At 38.4% G+C, this 21,116-nt stretch overlaps 1 protein-coding gene across 11 annotated transcripts in view; it reads left to right on the forward strand.

The window, feature by feature from the left end:
- LOC113018628 (sodium/potassium/calcium exchanger 2) overlaps nt 1-9,682 on the forward strand; it is a 48,996-nt gene extending 39,314 nt beyond the window's left edge. For all 11 annotated transcript variants that reach the window (XM_080298334.1, XM_080298333.1, XM_080298336.1 and 8 more), the window contains 4 exons: nt 4,190-4,324; nt 4,415-4,504; nt 4,815-4,981; nt 5,469-9,682. In XM_080298334.1, coding sequence (XP_080154460.1) covers nt 4,190-4,324; nt 4,415-4,504; nt 4,815-4,981; nt 5,469-5,718 — 642 coding nt within the window. In that variant the 3' untranslated portion in view covers nt 5,719-9,682. The remainder of the gene's footprint in view (nt 1-4,189; nt 4,325-4,414; nt 4,505-4,814; nt 4,982-5,468) is intronic.
- Nucleotides 9,683-21,116: the final 11,434 nt, after the last annotated feature.

Consider the following 21,116-nt stretch of genomic DNA (forward strand, 5'->3'; position numbering starts at 1 on the left):
TTTAGTATGAAATGTACATAAAGTTCATTATATAAATATATGTATATATCTGATATATTGTATAAAGTGTAATATGTGAAGCAGCTTTGCATACAGTGGTGTCCACAATACTATGAAGTCCTACTTGATTAAAAGCACAAATAATACTGTACAAAGCTAATACTGGAAAATGTAAATAAAACATAACGTAATAATTTACCAATCTCAGAGATCAACATTTTATTCACAATAGGACATATAAAACATATCAAATGTTTAACACATTTTACAGTTTAATGAAAAATATTATCTCATTTTGAATTTGATGGAGCAAAAAACTGGAAAAGTGAGCGTTACCACAGCGGAAGAAACATTTTTAAATTGATTAGTTTAAATACTAATACTAAATTAAAACAAAACTAATACATGAAACTATTTAGTTTAAATGGCAACGGCTCGGTAGCACGATTGGGTATAAAAAGAGCATCTTACAGAGCATCTCATGGGTTTGGATCCTCAGGAAACACTTCATTAAAAACAGGCATGATTCTGTTATAGAAATCAGTGCATGGTCTCAAGATCCTGACATTTTCCTCTCCTAAACACAGACATCATAACATCATAACCTGATATGATGCTAAAAAAATGATATTCTTGTGATTAATGTTTGGCAGGAAGCAGAACAGCAGGTAGATGGAGTTTAAAAACACCTTTTTTTTCAGGTGATGATTCACAAACTTTGAAAGACCTGGATGCTTATTGGCATTCTTGATTCCTACATGCTGTTATTTTTAGATCCTGCACAGTGCACCTGCCTGTGTCAGCCAGGAAGTAGCTGGAAACAGCTCACACCTTCATATTGCCGCCAGAGGCCCCATCACGCTAATTGTTCAATTCCTCCTGGATGTCTTGGCAACCAAGACTGGGGAATAAGGAGATAGTTAAGGTCAAATTAAAATTTGCAGCAGAGTTTTGCACGACTTACTGTCTAAACCCTTGAGAAGCAAGCCAAGAAAAGTAGTCATGTGCTGTAATTTTTCTCTGAGCAGCAGATTTTTCATTTTAAAATCTGCATCTGGTTCTAATTTTGATGGTGACATTAAAGCTATGTCTCACTCAATTGTCTATCTGCAACAACATGTTCTAGATTTTTCTGCTTTCAGTAGCATACATTTTGAATATTTATAAAGCTCCTGTAATCAATTATTTAAATAACATTCGGGAAAACTAAAGAAAATCATAACCACGGGATCTCATGACTCATCCTACGTCTTCTATCACAACTAAAGCGATGTGGAAAAAAAAAAACAGTGTTCAGGAGTTCCTGGGTGGAAGTACCATTCAGTTTGAAGATTTGCTTGCTTTTTCTTTTCCTAAATAGGATGAGAATTTTATATCCAGATGGAGCCTGTGTGTGTGCGTGTGGGGGACAAAAAAAATATTCATGCCATTGCAGCTGTTAGGGCATCTATGAAGATGAATGTTTCATGTGAAGAATGAGACACTGCTGTCAGACAGGCAAATAGTGAATGGAAATGTGTGAAGTTTCAAATCACAGTGTGTGTTTGAGGCTTTCTTTGTGAATTACACATAGCATCTTAGTTTTAAACAGATGGCTGCATTTTGTCAATTCCTGGATACTCAAAGTTGAATCAAGAAAATAATGCAACACTCACAATGGAACACTCTGAACCCAAAAACCTAAACCAAAACAACAAATTTAGACGTTTCACCTCAGATCAGCTGATTTCAACATCGACCCACACCCACGGCGAAGCTGATATCCACGTAAACACCCCAATAACCTATATGGCGTGCAGTTTAGGCTGCTTTAGCCTGCCTGCAGTTGCAGTTGCAAGCTGCTTTGCAACCCGTCTTCACCCCAGCTACTCTTTTTTTTTAATACTGTGTGTGATTTGACGGATGTCGTATCTGTTGGCAACAATCCCTGCTCTGGCTTTCTGTGCATGCACATAAAAAGCCTAGAGAGGTGTGATCCCAGAATTCACTGCTGATGAAAATAACAATAATCTGTCGACTCTGTGGCTGAGATATTATTTTACTTGAAGACCAAATTCCTCTGTGTTTTTTTCCATTATTGTACTTGCATTATTTATTAACTGGAGATGCCCATGGAGGCGAACCTGTCAGATCAGCAGTGTTTTCCTTCTTCTGGTTAAACTAATGCAAACGCACCATTTGCATTTCCAGCCTTGCTGCAGCTGTTCTGCACTTTTTTTGACCATTTCAACTATTGTAGCTTTGTTGCCTCACACCGGGTACCAGAGCAAATGCTTCCCTCCAGGAAGAAAGGAAAAAAAAAAAAAGCAAATGTCACGCCTCCCCTCGCAGCTCTGTGGTGTCTGATAAAAGTCAGTGCCTTTAAGCACAGAGTTGGCAGTGTTACCAACTGAGCCACCACAGGGCAGGAAAGGCCCCCAAGGGGCTGGCATTTAGGAACCAAGTTAGACCAGGGAGCACCAGCTCAATGGGGTACTTTAGCATAGAAAGTAACTAAAGCAAATCATAAATAGTCAAATGCTGGATTCATGGTGAGCAGTGTCATCCAGAAACAGTAGTCTGCATGCAGTCAACATGCCCATGAAAGAGCTGCAGAGCAAAACCGTGTGGAGTGGACTGTCAATATTGTGATTGAACATAAGAAGAAGCTTTTGCTGCGTTTTTGGATTCTGCAGTGAGCCAAAATAACAATCTTTGCATCTTTTAAAAGCAGTGGATTTGGTCCAGAATTGATCTTTGCAAAGCTTCGGGTGTTTTTGTTTTGCTTTTTAGAGCTTTTAAAAGACAACAATGCAGCCATCTGGATATGGAGAGGAGGAGAAATCAGAATGCTGAACATAAGTGATGCAAGCCCTTTTGTTTGGCAGCTCTGATTACCAAGGTTACCAGGCAATACTCAACAGCAGTCGCTGTCACAGCAGGATAAGCGCCATATGATTCATGATTCGTGCAGCAACCATCTTTAAAGATTTCTGCTTCACTGTGGCCTTGTTTAGCTGATCTGATTAAATTTGTTAAGGCCTGAAATGATTTCCTTGAGAAAATTACTACCCAGCGTATCACATCTGTTATCAGCATCTGTTTTACTTTGTTTTTCTGCCCAGTGTATCTTCTGCACCCCTTCACTTCATGTTTTTATACCTATTTATTCTCAAAAGGGCAGGGGATGAATTTTAGATCACTCACATGTTCTAGTCTGGCCTGCGTGCATGGACTTGTTCTCTGCAAGTCCCCTTGGCTCCTTATCATCTTCTATAATTAGTTGCTAAGGGACCTTGGGATCTTTCTGAATAGAAAAAGCTTAGTTGTTGTACTATTTAACTATTACCTGGATGTTTAAGTGACAGCCTGTAAGAAGGTAGATAAAATGATGATTTAGTCATCTTTCCTGGAATCTGATTTCATGCGAATCGCAGGGTGCCGTCAACTTTTGTCTCACTTGGCATTCCAGCAGCACGTCCAGTCACACCCTAAGGATCTGCTGATGCAGCCAACATCACCAGTCAGCAGTGATGAGCCCCCGATGACTGCTGACACTCAGCCCTTCAGGTTCAGTGGAGTCTCAGAAATCACAGCCACCTCTCTCTTAAAGTAGACCTGTTATGTGTTTGTTTTTTTAAATTTATGTCATACTCTTGCAATGGCCAAAGTTTCAAATAATGAGGCCAAGTGCCCACTCTTCAGACTGTTTTCTACTTTATATTTTGAATCAAATCTCTGAGTGTTGCTCTGTATCAAACGAAGCCGGTTTATGAGGGGCAGCCAATCAGAAGAAAAAGAAAGTGGGCTTTCCGGGAGATCACACTGCTCGTTTCAGACAGAGGATGATCCGATGTGGTTGCAACATGGTCCAGTATAAGACATATTATTTTCAGCTACGAGTCATGCAAAACTACCCTGGTAAATTCCCAAAATGAAAAGAGAGACATGGAAATGAGCAGAATGGCTCCCCTTTAAAGTCATGGTAGCACACATCCAGTTCCTGCGATTAATCTCTGCTGACTTCTGAATTCCTTCATAACAGCGGTGTTGTCAAACTGATCCCTGCCTCTGTGGGTAGTGAGTATATGAAGCTAAAAGGGACACTTCCAATGTTTTTATTTTTTAGTTATTCCCTCTTGTTCACCTGATATTGTTTTCAAAATGATACATTTTGACCAGTATCTCCTTCCCTTTTTTCTGCTCTCAGGCTGAGGATGAAGAAGAAGAGGACCAGCCTCTGAGCCTGTCCTGGCCTGAATCTTGCCGCAAGCGCTTCACCTACCTCCTGATCATGCCTATTGTCCTTCCCCTGTGGCTAACGCTGCCTGACGTCAGGAAAACGGTATGCGACTAAATTCTCCTGAACAAGAATGCCGTGTGCGTGTGTCTGTGTGTACGTGTGCTGCTCAATCCTTCTTTTTTTATTTTCCAGTCATCAAAGAAGTTCTTCCCCATTACATTCCTGGGTGCCATCTGCTGGATTGCAGGATTCTCCTACCTAATGGTGTGGTGGGCCCATCAGGTACACAAGACTCTGTAAAAAGAACTGATGTTATGTGATCATAACAGCAGCCCAAAAGCCTAATGATATAAGAATAATCCTTACAAAATATATTTTCCTTCATTTCTCGTTCTTGACATTTATAATAACCCTCCATTCCCATCCACTCACGCATAATTACAGCTGTCTTGTTTAAAACAAAGATTGTCAGAGATACTTTTATCACCTCCTTCAGCTTCTAAGCACAAGGAAATTAAAAATGGCCAGAACAAAGATTAGTTTTTATTTACCCTAAAGCTTAGCTTTCTTTTTTTTTTTTTCTTTTTTGCAGGTTGGAGAGACCATTGGGATTACAGAGGAGATTATGGGACTGACTATATTAGCAGCTGGAACCTCTATCCCTGACCTCATCACCAGTGTTATTGTGGCACGCAAGGGGCTGGGTGATATGGCTGTATCCAGCTCTGTAGGCTCCAACATCTTTGACATTACTGTTGGGTATGTTATCCAAGCATGATCTGGGTAGGGATCCGTATGTGATGTTTAGGAGAAGCACAGAGAAAGCAGTACTTTTTGCTCTGACGATGACTCCTCTCAAAGCCTTGAATTACTGTAGCATCATAAGTAAACTATTACTGGCTCTATGGGCCGGAGTAAGATGGCTTTCAGGCTGTAATGACATTTTTGCAGCGCAATTTTGATTTCCAAAGTCTTTACACAAGATTAGGTTCGGTTTCGTGGCTAAACCTGTATCATTTCTTCTAATAGCAACAAGATAGTAAAGCAAATGTACCGCGTTAGATGTGGCAACCACGTGCATATTTGTTAAGCAGCTTTGACGGAAAAAAGACTAAATTATAAACAGGCATATATCATTTAAAGGGTCAGTTTATCCAGGACATAGACGCGTATCTTCATGCTGTTATCGGCTCTCAGCAGCTCACGTGGTCAGCCTGTAACATATCGTGTGCTTGTGTACTTGCAGACTGCCGCTCCCCTGGCTCCTCTGGTCCCTATTCAAAGGCTTGAGACCGGTGCAAGTCAGCTCCAACGGCCTCTTCTGTGCAATCGTGCTCCTCTTCCTCATGCTCCTCTTCGTCATCATCTCCATCGCCGCCTGCAAGTGGCGCATGAGCAAGCTGCTCGGCTTCATCATGTTCATGTTGTACTTCGTCTTCCTGGTGGTCAGTGTCATGCTAGAGAACAAGGTCATTAGCTGCCCGGTGACTATTTAAGGACCTTTCAGGGACCTACATCCCTCCGTCACCCTCACCACCATAACCATCCTATTTGTCTGCTGTCCGTCTCACCCGACCCTTTGCGATCCTTTACACCGAGAACAAAAGACAAATAAGAAGAACTGTACAAGAGATGAATGAAAACTGTGGGATCTCCCTTTATTTTCAGTGAGCAGGTGGTGGTGGGGAGCGCTTAAACCATTAAGGGACAAGACTACAGCTTGGCTGGTTTAACATAGGCTTAACAAGAGTGGATTTTAAATATGTTGTTATTTTCACTGGCAGGTGAGTAGGGTAGAGGGTTTGGGTGGGTGGGTTATGGGTTTATGCCAAATATAGAAGTATTATGCATGCCATTAGTTTAACTAGATGAGAAATGAAGGTAGGTTGAGAAGAATGACCTCCTGTGAAGTTCGGGGGGAGAAACAAACAAACGTGAGATGCACTGTTTAAAACTCTTAACAACAAATACGGCTGAGCTCAAATTTGTGATCACATTTGAAAGCACATACTGGTTGAACTGACTGAGACGTCGTGAGTGAATCGTGATGTGGACGAACTAATGAATGAGAGAAACGGCGCAGCGTGCGGATGAATGTGTTCTTCGAAACATGTTGTTTAATGGTCGATGGGGACGACTCTCTTTTGAGCTTCGCGCCTGAGCAGCAAGGAGCGCGGCGAAGGACAGATGAACTTCTATTTTCTTATTTCTTTCTTGCAAACTTGTCTGTGCTCAGAGTTGAAGCTTCTCCTCGCCCCCTGTCAGGGTGTCATTTTTCACCACTGAATGAGTCCTTTTTTCTTTTAAATTATTATTTTTTAATTCATTAGTAGCATTAGATAAACTGTAGCATGACAATCTGCTCCTTTTTTTCTTCACCCATTGAGCAAACATTAGGATTGTAAAGAGATTTCCATTTCACGTGCACCGATGGACAAAGGCAAGAACAAACAAAAGAAAAGCCTAAATGAAAGTTAGCGACATATGCTAGCCTTCAATATCTTGTACTGGTTAAGGGGGCAAAAACAAAAGCATGAATACTTAGGCTCATTAAAGATCCATAAACAAAGTCAATGTCAAGATAATACATTTGAAAATAACTTTACTGTGTTAAAGCGTCATGATTGATTTAGATTAGTCAGTGTGTAGTGCTTTGTTCACAGTAGAACTGGGCTCAAATCACCGGCTAGTTAAGCTCCTGGGGTAGAAGTTTCAAGGAGTCAACTGCATGTAGGGAAAAAAAGGAAACAAAAAAAAAAAGCCACCTGGAGGTGAATTATACCAATCAACATTTAAGAAGTTGTATACCGAAATGTATACTTTCCAGACATGCTTCATAACTTCTTAATGCAAACGAGTGCTCAGTCTCTATGTAGAAAATGTCAACATTGTACGGTCGACGATATCTATCAAACTTGTGCAATTTCTTTTCTAATCAAAGGTGCTTTTGTGTGCATGTGTGCAATCTGCATTTAAAGTCACGACACGATGACGATTCATAGAGGTCATACTACCCGTGTTTTGCAACTAACTGCAAAAAAATATATATATAAATATATACCCCGATCTGTGTTTTATACTGGGAAAATAAATCATAATCACGAACTCTCTTTAAGCATAGAATGTGGAAATCATCGACTCAACAGCAATATAGTGTGTGTCGTGTTGAAAGACACCCCTCCATCATGCGTCAGTGCCCTGCCCTCCCTCGCTGTCCTGTCCAGACATAAAAAACATACAAAAAAAAAAAAAAAAAAAAAAGAAAAAGCCCCACTTCATAAAGTGGGCGACCATTTCTCCTAAAACGAACCCCTTCCTGTTAGAGCTGGCCAGGAACACCTGCTTTACCTCAACACAGCCTCTGTACAGCAGCTTAGTAGGAGTTAACTGTAAAATAGTAGTAAATAGATTCTCTGAATGTGTGCGGGAAAATGCATGCGAGGCGTTCGGGCTGGTTACCCACTGACTGTACAGCGGAGCTTAGAATAGACGTTCACTTTTATGCACCCATTCAGAGACAAACACTAGGAACTCATTGGTTTTACTTTGTAAATAACAAACGTGTTTGATTTTTTTAATAGGTATTTATTTCTTTGCAATAGTGGATGGAAAAAGCTGGCGGCCCTTTATTATCATAATATTACAGAAACAACATAAGAATTCATTTTAAGGCTAAACATCAGATTAAAAATGTGTCTCTTCAGTTCAGAAAACGAGGGCTTTAAATACCACATTGCCTCCTCTGATTAAACAAATGTAGACGTGAGCGATGTTGCCATTTAAAGTTACAGATGCACAGGGCAAACAAAACTCTAGTGCCTGTCCAGACCGTGCTCACGATAAACCGCTGTGCTTGGCGCGTTCTCACATGTTATATTTCTTTGAGCATTTCTAGCAGCCGCATTCAAACAGTCGGTTTATGGCCTCTGCGATGACTCATGTACTTTCTGAAATTATCCTGCGCACACTCACCATTAAAACCCATTCCTCAGAGCTCCCACGCACTCGGGTTAATGTGATCACACCTCAAGTTTCTTCAACCACCTTTTCTTTAAAAGAATAGTTTGACATTGTGGGAGATTTAGCTTCTTGCGGCGAGTTAGATGAGAAGACGGCCGGAGCAGGTAAAAAAAATTTAAAAATCCAACACTTTGCTAATAAGTGTGATTGCTGAAAGATTTATCTATAGGCCTCACCCATTTGTGTTATTGAAATGTGACTCTATTCTACAAATTCCACTGCGTATTTGAGTGTTTGGACAACCTTGGATAGAGATATCATGTCATCATATCATTTTTTTCTGCTAATTAGGTATCAAAGGTTTGTGGGTGTGAGCAAGTTATCTCAAACTGCTAGAACTCGTTGTCTAGCTTGACCTAATTCAGCTCAGGCCGAATAAGAAAAACAGAAGGCAAGACAAGAAAATTACTTCATCCTAATTACTTTTATTGCTTAAGAATAGAAACAGAGTTTAGACTTTTTAAAAAGGTCAAACTAGCCTGAACCATTAAATAAATTCCAGAAAATTCTGTCTTTTTGAAGCTGGAGTGCTTATTGAACCTTCTGAAAATGAAGAAAAATAATAAATTAAAATATCAGTTTGCATATATGAGTTTTAATTTGCATGTTTGTTTTGCTACATCTGGCATAGTTGTGCAATTTGTAAGTTTTTCAGAGGAATAAAATTCACACTGATGATGTAGAAGTCTCAAAAACTCATAAAAACTCACGTATCAAATATTATACACCTGGCATTACAGGGCTGGTTTATAAGCAATTAGCTTCTGCGTTTCAAGAGCTGCAGCAGCTTTCAGCGAATCACGCTGCAGTTTCTCCAAGTGTTTCGTAACATGTTTTCTCATCTGTTTAATCTCAACAAAAATATGTAAAAAAAAGCCTAAAATTAAGGAAACTTAGTTACATGTGGCTGTTTCTTCTTGTCTAACTATAAGCAACAAAGCAAACAAGCAAATTTCCTAAAATGTCTCAACTACCCTCAACGTGTTTACAGGTAATCTGAGTTTGGTCGGTCATGTGGTACATGTGCATACTCTGGTCATTTCATTTGTTCCATTCCTCCAAAGCCCCTCCCATCAAGTCAGCAAATTTCCAAATTTTATGTCTTTTTCTTTTTTGACTGAGAGCATGAATGGAGAGAAGAACAAGAAAAAATAAACCAAAAAAGAAAGAAGAGAAAAAAAACATAGAAGCGACTTAGCACATGAGCTTGGAAGTGATTGTGGTTTACCAGGGTAAGCGACCATGAAAGTTGACCACTAATGAACATTCTTGCACTGTAAATGTTTTATTTTCTTGGTGTTAATGTAAGATTTATTTAAGGTGTACATATATACAGATACAAATTAACCATATAAACTATATGTGTAAAAGAAATATGTCTCTTTATGTAAAAACACAAAGTATATAATAAAAACGAATAAAGATGCTTCAAATATGCAATAGTGTGTTTGATGTCTTTTGTTGTTGTTGTAAAAATAATACTCTATTTCTCGCCATTACATCAACTTATCTGATGAAGTAAACTATATGGAGTCATGGCAACTTTAAGTTCCACATTAGAGAATTAAAGTCATGTAATGTTTCAAACTCTGGACTTCTACGGTGCTAATTTTAAAATTGTGAAACTCTTTCTTGATAACCAGTTCTGCTGCCTCTGGAAAAGCAGTCCTGGCATGCAGGGCTGCTTATGCAAATGCTCCGCTTTGCATAAAAAGTGGTAAGTCAAGATGCATGCCACTACAAAAAAGACTTTCTTGGCAGTGATGCCAGACTGTCTCTATCCATATTTTAAAGAAGTAATAGGACTGCTATTAAGCACTAAGACAATGACACTGTAATGTAAGTACATTGGCATGCAGTCTGAGCTGATTAAAGATGATTAAAGTTTCTAAATTTTTCCATTGCTACCCATGCCTGGTAATTTGTGGAGTTACAATGTTGTGTTGATTAAAGCACCATATACTTAAATAGCAAAGATAGTGGCAGACCCAAGATGTCGGATGATAAATGATAAATGGACAGGGCCTTATATAGCGCTTTTTTTTTATTCTACTCAAGCACTCAAAGCACTTTATACAACGTGCCTCGCTGACTCATTGACACACATTCAGAAAAGTACTTTTTTCTGGGCTTTTCTGCTTTTCTATCTGACAATCATACACACTGACACTCCAGTGAACGCTTTAGAGAGCGTCTCGGGGTTTAATATCTTCCCCAAAGATACTTTGGCAGGTGGAGCGGGTAACCTCAGGGACATTTAAATAAAAGAGGTTCTCTCTTATCTGAAACACTGATTCTGCTTTTACGGATTTGAGAGTGTGATAAAGAGGTGTAGCCTACTTTTCAAGCATTTTTAAGCAGAAATGTATTGTTCGGTACATTCGCGTACCAGCATAAAAAAGTGTCATTAAGTCACGTATAACTGTGCGTCAGAGTGCACTCCAGGTCTTTAACAAAGTGTTCTGATCCCAGAGACAGACAAGGTGGGAAAAAACTCAACCAGGAGTCCTCTTTGGGAGTTTTGTGATTTCATCTCCTGATTTCACTTTTATCTATCTCTATTTACAACTGTGCATGTAGAAAAATCATAATGCTACCCTGTGGCTAGGTTGCCAAGCTCCCTGAACAACAGGGATGTGTCTATTTATTATTTTTTTAAATGGTGCACTTCAGCAGAGATGTGCAAAATCAAGATTTGCATTTGATCATGAAAAAATATTGGCATTTTTAAACGTTTTACCTGTGTAAAAGTCATAACCCTACTTTATTAATAGCATTGTGCTCAGCTACACTTACAATTCACATATATATGTATATATATAAAATGTTAGTGTAGCTGGAGATTATTTTAATTAGGTACATGCTGATGGTTAGCGTTATCTGAAATAATACAACAAAATATATTGTCAATAAACTAACACATAACTAACTTTGACCTCAGTAAAGACAATGAGTGCATGATGCTATCCGTGCTCTCATGCAGTGGTGCTAACAGCAGTCTACTCTGGGGGCCGCCCCACCCCACAACCCTTTCTTTGGACACAACCCTGCAGAAGGAGTATGCTACAAACTGGGAGTGACATCCTCTCACTTTTGCTACAAAGACTGAGTCACATCACCTACGTCAAAGTGCACCCGTCTTTAATGCCCTGGGAGTGGCAATGGCCTGTCTATGCAGTTTTCTGTACTGCCTTAATGCTTTTTGATGTTCTACTGAACACTTTCTCTAGCTGGTAAAAGGATACACCCCACTGTCTGTCATCCTCCAGATTTATTTGATTTCTCCATTGCATGCTGCAACTTCCACTTCCTCGGGAGGAGCTGAGTAATTAGTTTTAATTTGGAATTAATTTGGCTCTGTATGAATACAATAGACTCTATACTGCTATTATGCTTAGATAAGCTGCCCCCTTTCATCCTCAATGAAACGTTTTATATTGTTGTTTGAGATCATCAATGATGATAGAAGTTTTTATTAGTGGCCTTAAGCATAGTCTAATATAAGTAAGGGCACTGATTCTCTTTGCTTCACATTGTGCCTTCTGTGTTTGTCTGGGTAAACTGTGGATACAGGGCGCCCTCTTCTGTTCAAACACTGACACGTCACTGTGACTAAGAGCGAAAGTTACGCAATCATCACTTCGACGTGTTCCACCCACTTAAAATTGTCCTCCAGCTATTAAGATTTCTACCGAATTGCAAAGTGCTTGGCTTTCTATAGAAACCTGCCTCACAGTTTTCCACGAACTTCTATATTTACTTGGTGTGATTTTCCCCAGTTCATTATAACTGGAGAGAGATACAATAAAACTCAAACCTTTTTTACCCCCCATTCTCTCTGGTGGATTAAACGAGTGTTGTTGTTATTACAATCCGTCTTGTAGGAAACATAAAGAATTTCTCTGGTAAAACGGACACAAACGCCCCCTGCACGAAATCTACAAATTTCCCCTTTTAAACATACGCTCAAGTAGTTATTGTGAAAAAAATATGTTACTCCTAACATCCATCCATTTATGAACGTGAACATGAAGGCTGGTCTATGTAACTGATTACTTCTGCTACTGAAAAAGAAAAGAAATAAATAAGTTTATTCATAAAGAAATCGACTTTAATGTCAATGTTTCATTGTTATTTTTAAGGGCAGTTTGGTCCTGAATTACAGTGTGAACCCAAATTGAAAAGGAAGCACAAACCCTGCATAGCCTGGAGACTCACCTGGTTGCATGTTGTAAGGCATAAAATCTAGTTCAAGGCACACACACTGGCGAGACACTGGTTGTGGGGGGGTGAGGGGAGAAGGGTAAGAATGTGGGTGAGATGACAGATAGTAAGAGATTTGGATTACTGAACTTGATAGGACATGCATTGGATTCTATAAGGTGAAGCCAAACTTTGATGGGGGCAAGGCACGATGAACTGGCTATTGTCTGATGTGCTTCCAGGGAGGCAAAGAATTTCCCGGGTGTTTCCTGCTAAATCCACTGGGATAGTCAAACACAGCCCGATTCTCGATAACTTTTCCTGCACTTGCACATCAAAGAGTTTTCATCAGAAATCAATTAGATGTGCAGATAAAAGGTCGCTGCTAGTCTACAACACCAAAAACAACCACAGTCTGTGTGAACTTTTTAAACCTACACCTAACAACATCTCTTATCTTTCCTCAGAAGCATGTTTCACTCCCCCAAGTGTTCCCAGTTTTTTCATGTTTATAACTTTGAGTGGTGTCACCAGCACGTTTCACTGGAAACCGTGAGTAAGGCCGAATCATCGCTGAAGTAATTTACTCAGAAAATTTGGGATTTTTGAACATGTTAAAAAATGAACCTCCTGGTATTCCCCTGGATAAGTCGTTTGACTTTTTGTAGTGCTAGCTCTCTTTATCTCCTGTCATGACCATGTTAGTAGTGCTAAGTTTCAAAGCTCTCCAGGTATTCTCCTCTACTTTTTCTGGACATACCCAAAACTCTAGCTTGAAATACACGATGTCACGGTAAGGCTGATGGAATTCATTTTTAAGTGTTGCTTATTCAGGGGTGGCTGTTTGATACGTGTGTTGAGTGAACAGTGCTGTTCATGGAAACACTGAGTGGGAAAGCAGATCATCTGGTAGTCGTCACAGTTAAGGCAGCAGAGTTGTGAAACACTAAATTAACGCTGAAGTGGTTTACTACATGGTCAAATATCAAGTTTGACAGATCTAACAAAAACTAAGCACTGAGATTTAATGCCTTGTTGAGTGTATTTTATATGAAATTTCTAAGGAATTTGAAGAGGGTAGGGAAACCAAGTAAGCGCAAAAACTATATTAAAAAAGGGAGCCAAAGTTTCTTAACTTAAGAGTAAAATTTAAGCACCCAAACCTGTCTTTTGGCAGGCATTAATAATTCAGTTCACAGCTTACTGTAAACTGAGATAAGATTTACTAAATGTCAAAAATGCTTTTTTTTGTGACGCTGTAATCTCAATTTCACTACCATAAATCACCTCCACTTCAAATGTCATCACTTTCTTAAAAATCACCTGCGGCTTAAAGAGAAAAACCCCACAGGTTTTTGTCACTGGAGCCATGATAAATTATAGAGGAACACATCCTTCACCTAAGCTAGAGGGATATTTAGTTCATGTTGTCCATAAATCACAACGGAGTACTGTGAGCCTCATACGTCACAAGCTGTAAAGATCTCCTACAGTCTCTTTTACACTTGCATTTTTGCTTTTTTTTAACAAAAAAGATCCACTTTTGTAAATTAAAATTTTTTCTCTTAATTCTTCATGGGAATTAATGATTATTTTTTCAGTTGGACTTACTGTAAATAAGCAGTTAGTTGTATTTACTTAGTACAACCGTGTCTGGATTACTGTTTTATATGTTATGAAGTTAATACAGCACGTAAGGCAAACATTAGCAGCACCCCAAACACTTTAATGTGAAACCATTGGTAACAATAAAGTCATAATACCATTAATATAACACAAAGCTCTGCTCCCTCTCTCTTTATATACGGATATGTATAATATGAAAATAGACAAAACAATATAAAAACCAGTGCAGAAGAATCAAATCTAGTTTCCTCTTAAAAGTGTTAGTCAGTGACAGTGTTGTAGTCAGTGGGGAGTTCCCATCTTACCCTTCACATTTTTGTGAAGCTAATGTAGCTAATTTGTCAGCTTTTAATGAACTCCTCGTGGAGTACAGAGGGTGGCTGGTTCAGCAAGACAACTTTTTATCGATCAGACTTTTGCCCAGTGACTTCATCTGCTCACTGCTACAGGGCGTGCTTACGATTGACTCAGCAAAATACACCTAAGCCAAATCCTCTACACTCATTTGATCCTGTTACAAGTGTGGCAGCAGACTCTTGTCTGAGGCAGACAGAGTGAGAGCATAATTTTACAAATATGTCACACTCATGCGTGTCACCGCTTAAAGATGCCCCATTTAGCTGTTTTTGGGAACTTGTGTGGGGAGTCGAGATCACCAATTTCAAAAGGGGGTCTCGGTGGACCTGAGATCATATGATGACTCACAGCAGGGCCTCTGTTGATCTGATTTGTAACTGCTGCACATGTGGCCGTGTGATTCAGCATGAGCCCGGTTTGAAAGAGGGTTTTGGTTAGCAGCACAGAGAAAATGATGTATAATAATAACCATGCAAGCTGACATGCACTGATATGTCAGCATGAGATTTCAAGCTGACTCAGAAAGAGCGGAAAAACAGCAAATATAGACAAAACACAGCAGCTGGTTTAAACTAAACTGATTTTAAGGGTTACAACTTCAACATGTTGCGGCTATAGGAGCAGGAAAAAAAATGTCATGTGACAAAATCTAATGAGCTTGGAAAGAAAAGTGTCTGGACTTCTTTAGGTTTCCTTGAAGATGTTTTTTTTAAGTCTGGCTTAAAATTTGGGACTCCACCAATTGTTCTTAGAACTGAAGAAGCTTCTCGGATGAGGTGAAACATCTTCAAGGAAATGTAAAGAAATCCAGATGCTTCTCTTTCCAAGCTCCTTAGACTATGATGACCTGGATGACTGAGAACCTTCACAGACGTGACAAAATCATTTTATAGTCCTTGAGGAACTTTATGTTTCAGAAATGAGCAGAATAGTCATTACAGTAATTCTTTTTATATTGACAATTATGTAAGTTTAACAAACGGTGGGAAATAAAACCCTCTTTGCTACTACAAATTTACTTATAGCTGCTAATGGCTGGTTTGCATGCTACTATCAGAATACGTTTTAGTATATGTCATTAGTGTGTAACTGTTGCAGCACATCACATATTTGATGCATTTCATGCAACAGACCAGTTACATGAAGCGTCTAGAAAGAAAAAAAAGTGATTGCAGTTATTATTTTTTAAAATCAAAAACCTATAATTAAAAAAATAAGTAAATTCTTCTTGGGACAGATTGTTTTTAAAGCATTAGTAATTTAGTAATTTCATCATATCATTCTGAACAGTGCTTGTTATATTCCATACTTCATATTGTTTCCTTTTGTTGACGTCCACTCAGCAAAACCATGCAAACTAGTTTATAAGCTCTCTGTAAATGAGGCTGTTGCTTGTCCTTGTCCCCGCTGCAATCAACAGTTAGAATATCCATAGAGGCAAATTCTTCCATTCACTAAAAGAGCAATAAAAAGGGAAAGCGAGCACTTCACATGCTTTTTAGTCTGACTCCTACGTACTGATTCATGTATAACCACAATCAAGCACACCTTACATTTTCCCTGGGAAAAAATGTGAAGCACTATTCCTCACAACTGTGTGTTTACACCTCGTTTCCCAGGTGTTATAACAGTGACTTGTATCTTGATCCTCACACCGGTGATTTCCATTTGATTCCCATGTTTTCTCTTCAGATTCAGATGTGATTCTATGTTTTTATGACAGGAATGAGCCCCTTTGTGTTGCTGTTATTTTGAACTTGATTAGAGCTTCTCTCCTGGAGTATTCCTGACAAGTTTCAGATGTATATCTAGTATATTGGATGTGTGGTGACATGCTTTCTGTGCTGTTTAATGTTCACTTGCGATATTACAAGTATCTGTTGTGTCACTCCTGTAGTTCTTGCTCTCTCAGAATGAATTTACTGCTTCAGTGTGATTTAAACACTGGAAAATATGCAACCTTCCCCTTAACGGACCTACCTTTTAAAATAAATTTACATTCCCTGCAGCACACATTTGTACTGCTAAGTATTGTTTACAGTGTGGTTGCCATGGTAAACAACTGCTTACTGTACGAAATGGAAACACTGAGCCTGACAGATCGTTTTTGTCTTTTTATCCTTTGAAGTATTTGTTCTCTGGGAGTTGACAGGTGTGTCCAGAGTTGACACCTACCTTGGGAAGTGAATCATCAGCCCCGACCAAACTGAAATGAACTGAAAGATTGTCGTTTTTCTTTTAAAAAGACAGAATCTTGACCTTCTCACTAGCTTAGGCTTGATCACGGGTCAGCTAAATATGTTGTTTTAACTTCATTTAAAAAAATTAAGCTAAATGCTGGGAGGATGGTCTATTTAGCACCTGTGAGGGGCAGCGGCAAAATAGGTTTAGAGTAAATACAGCAAAGGAATTTAAAAACCCTGTGCTGTTAAATTATTACATACTGACTGTAAATAACACTTTAATGTTTTTTGTGCTGCCCTAAAAAATCTAAATGGAAAATGTATTTTATTTTGTTGTGTGTATATATATATATATATATATATATATATATATATATATATATATATCTATACTTGGGTCAGCTGACATCAGTGATTGAGGTACTATATACATAAAGCATAAACGCTCCAACTGGCTTTTAGTAGTGATTAGGTTTAATAAAAGGTTCCAAGATGTTCTTTTTAATGAATTGTATGAATGTAGTGAAGTATCAACTTTAAATAGAAATACTCACAAACCATAGAACCCTCCACTTTTACGCTTGTGTGGAGGAACACAAATGTCCCTTTTTTTGCTAGTTGGTGGTGACTGTTCCCACATCATGATTCACTCATTTACAACGGCTGTAAATGAGTGACTATCTAAAAGAAAGAAGGGTTTTTTTTTTTAAACGTTATATAAATAAAGCAGTGTGGAAGTTATAAGTCTATCCGCTGAGCAACATCTAAATGAAACAGATGATGATGAATGGTCAGAAAGTGCGCTTTCATACACTGACAGCGTTTCCTGTCGTGGATGGCGACCACTTTCTGGTCTAGACGATGTTTGAATCATTCTGTGTGATTCATTAACAAACCGTGTCCTGTAGACATCAGCAAAATTTCCTGCTAAAGTGGGACTGTTTAAATTGCATGCCCTTACAGCAACATCCAGAAGTCGAGTAAGGTTTGCAGGCTTTTCTTTGTCATTTTGTTTTTGTTCTGGTTTTTTTTAAACATAACATTATTTTACTGTGGAAGTACTTGGGGATTTTTGGGAGATTCTTCAGACCGGACAGGTTTGGACGGATTTCTCCTCGGAAGATTGTCCTGCTTAATCATTGGACCAATCGGATTCCTTGCCAGCGCCCAAAGGTGCCGGAAGCCGCACTCCAGAGTTCTTTGGGGCAAAGAACACACCTCCTGCAACAGTCAGCCGCCGACAGTGCTGCTACAAAAGTGGGTGGCGGAAGGCAAACCTGTCTTTTCAACCCTGAGCCTACTTTTACTTTGACTCGCGGATGTCCGACACTGGCGGTGGATCTTGGACGACGGACACCGGAGAGAGAGAGAGCTCTACTAGTTGCAGTTTCCCACAGAGCAACAGGTAGATGTGATGATACACCTACAGGGCAGTGCCATGTGCAGGGAAGAGGAATGAAGGCCCAGTTAAGTTGTCTCATACACTACAGGAGACTCTTTCTTCTCGACTTCCTTTTTCAAGGACCACGAAAATCCTATTTTGGAAATGCCACACTGGGTGTTTTTGGAGTTCATTTGAGATGGAGTAATCCTACCTCTTAGATCGGCGTGGCACTTGCGCTCGTTGTTTTCAGACATCCACCTTCTTAATTTTTTTAAATTTATTTCCTCCCAATCTTTAAAACATCTCCAGTAACATTTTTCATCTTCCACGCGGGAGTGGGGAACAGCATGGTGCGGACCTTGAAGCGCGGACCGTGCGGAACGTGTTACTAGACCACGGGTTCAGGAAGGAAGGCAAGATGTTGGCATAGCTGTTGAGTTGAAAACCCTGCTATGCCGACAAATTGCCATCTTTCTCTCCCCTATGCTGCCAAACAAACAGTGAATTTGTTGTTGTTGTTGTTTTTAGATTTATTTATTTATTTTTTAGCTATACCTGCGCTCAAAACCCTCCAGGAATATATATGCATATTTTTTAAATGTCGCTTTCATTTTTGTTTTGAACATATGCGAACTCTTTCTATGCTGATATAATGTGATGTATGCTGTCAAATGTGGGCTAACTGTGTATAATCTACCTGTTACTGGGGCAACCTACAGGTTCACACAGCACAGGCACTGATTATGTATACATCATTTACAGTAAGCAGACAAAACAAAATGCATGGTTTACTCTCTCTCTCTCTCTCTCTCTCTCTCTCACCCTGTGTGTGTGTGTGTGTGTGTGTGTGTGTGTGTGTGTGTGTGTGTGTGTGTGTGTGTGTGTGTGTGTGTGTGTGTGTGTGTGTGTGTGTGTGTGTGTCATAAAATTCATTACATATAATTTCACAAAAGTGTTTTTTCTTTCTGATGATTGCAAAGAAACTTTTTGGTGCAACGTTCTAATTTTTTGTCAGTGTAACATTAATCTCTTTATGACACATTCTGTTAAATATTGTTACAATTTTTTAAAAAGTTTTTACTCATATCCTTCCATCATCCTTTTTTCTCTCTCATGACCCAACTGCTTTTGTCATAATAGCGCATTTTATTCCCCCTCTGATGATTCAATAATCATCGATTATTAAATTAAAGCTTTACCTCATCCTTACAGGCAAAAATGTAACAAAGCAAGCAAAACAAGCAGCTATGTTATTTGAGTGTTTCCGTTCTATGCTTAACCTACTTCTAGCTGACAGCTGTTTTTCCTTGTTATTTTGGTAGATGAAAAGCATGGTGTATTTGCAAGGTAAGATAGCCTGTTAGATATTTAAGTGCTCAGGATTAGAGAAATAATGAAAATGTGTTGCATCTTAACTGACTTCAACCGTGAAGCGATTATCGTGGTAAGAAGAATTCGCAACATTCATATCACAACACTGAGAGAAAAAATGTGGGAAAAAAGGAGTTAGCTACTATGATATATGACAAATTCACCTGTAACTTTGCTTATTCAAAGTTTTCTTTTGGCAAATGAATCAAACTCAAAATAAAAGTGCATGGACAAGACGACAGAGTCTGTAAGCACCTGTATAATAGTATATAAGAAGAATGATTAGACAATAATATGTGATATTATCATAAGTCCATTACTGACCTGATTTTTTGATCTTGATATTTAATTTTTAAGTATTCATTATTGTGTCAGCAAAACTTTAGTGAGTTGGTAAACCTATTTTAATCACATGTTATACTGAGTGTGTCAACATTAAATAGAAATAGATGTTCTTTCTTAACAGTTAAGTTACTGCCTCTCAGATCATGTTTGCTTTCCTGCACTGAAAAAAGACTTCACATTCTGGAAGTGGCGGTGAATTTGCTTTGATGTTACTTATAATAGCACAGTAAGAAACATAAGGAAGTATGAGTGTATACATCATAGATTTTAACTTCAGTGCTCCCTACAGCTTTGTTTGGATTGAAACCTACACAAGTGTGATGTGTGTGTGTGTGATGTGTGTGTGTGTTTTAGTGTGTGCATAAAAAGGTAACGCTCCATATTGTTACCTTTTCTTTACAATATCTGCTTATTTGATTTTTAATGAAATTTTTACAGATGACAATTTTACCTTTATTTGTTTGTTTTCTTGGAGGCATACTTTTTTCATTAGTATATTGGCCTATATTTCCACTACAGGACATCTTTGCTCCTGCCACACTTTGAAAGTGCCTCATTATTGGTCCTGATCTTATAATTATTTGTGGCAGCTTATTTTGATGCAACGCTGTCACAGTTTACTCATTCAGCTAATATTAGAAATAATTCTAATATCTTGACATTGTTTGAGAGCTGAAATTAAAGGACCGGCATATGATATTATTTCAAAATGCATCAGTAGTGTGAAGGAATGCAAAGGTTAAATGTAACATAACACAGGTCCTAACAGCAATCAGACTGTCAGACAGTAAAAGTTCCCACTGCCCTTTATGTGCATAAAAAATACATAAGAAATATATGTGATAGAGTGTATTTTAATGAATATGTATACAGTAACATTTGCATGTAGAACAAATTTATTGTATTTTGTTGACATTCTACATTTTTAGCAGTCAGGCTTTTTAAAAAAAATTTTTTATTGTTTATTTTTCTGATATGTCTGTTATTCTGTGTCTGTTGTTATATGTCTGTTTAAAAACCACAGTTATATTTTAAAGAATGACGGTGTGTAACTGTGACTTTATTTAAGCTACTGGCTTCTGCTAAAAGTTTACTTTGACCAAAATCTTAACTTTCAAATAAAGTTAAGTGTTTTTATTTATTTACTGTAGCAATAGATAATAATAATGAATAATATATATATATATATATATATATATATATATATATATATATATATATATATATATATATATATATATATATATATATATATATATATATATATATATATATATATATTCCTCATCAAAAACAGAATTTGCCATAAAAGTTAAAGCTGACCGGCTTGCACATTCTATTTCTGCAGGCGGCCACCGACCGGCTTCTCTTCTCTCTTCACGCTGGAGCATGACTTTGCACGGCG

Source organism: Astatotilapia calliptera, chromosome 3, assembly GCF_964374335.1.
Source record: "Astatotilapia calliptera chromosome 3, fAstCal68.1, whole genome shotgun sequence".
Lineage (NCBI taxonomy): Eukaryota > Metazoa > Chordata > Actinopteri > Cichliformes > Cichlidae > Astatotilapia > Astatotilapia calliptera.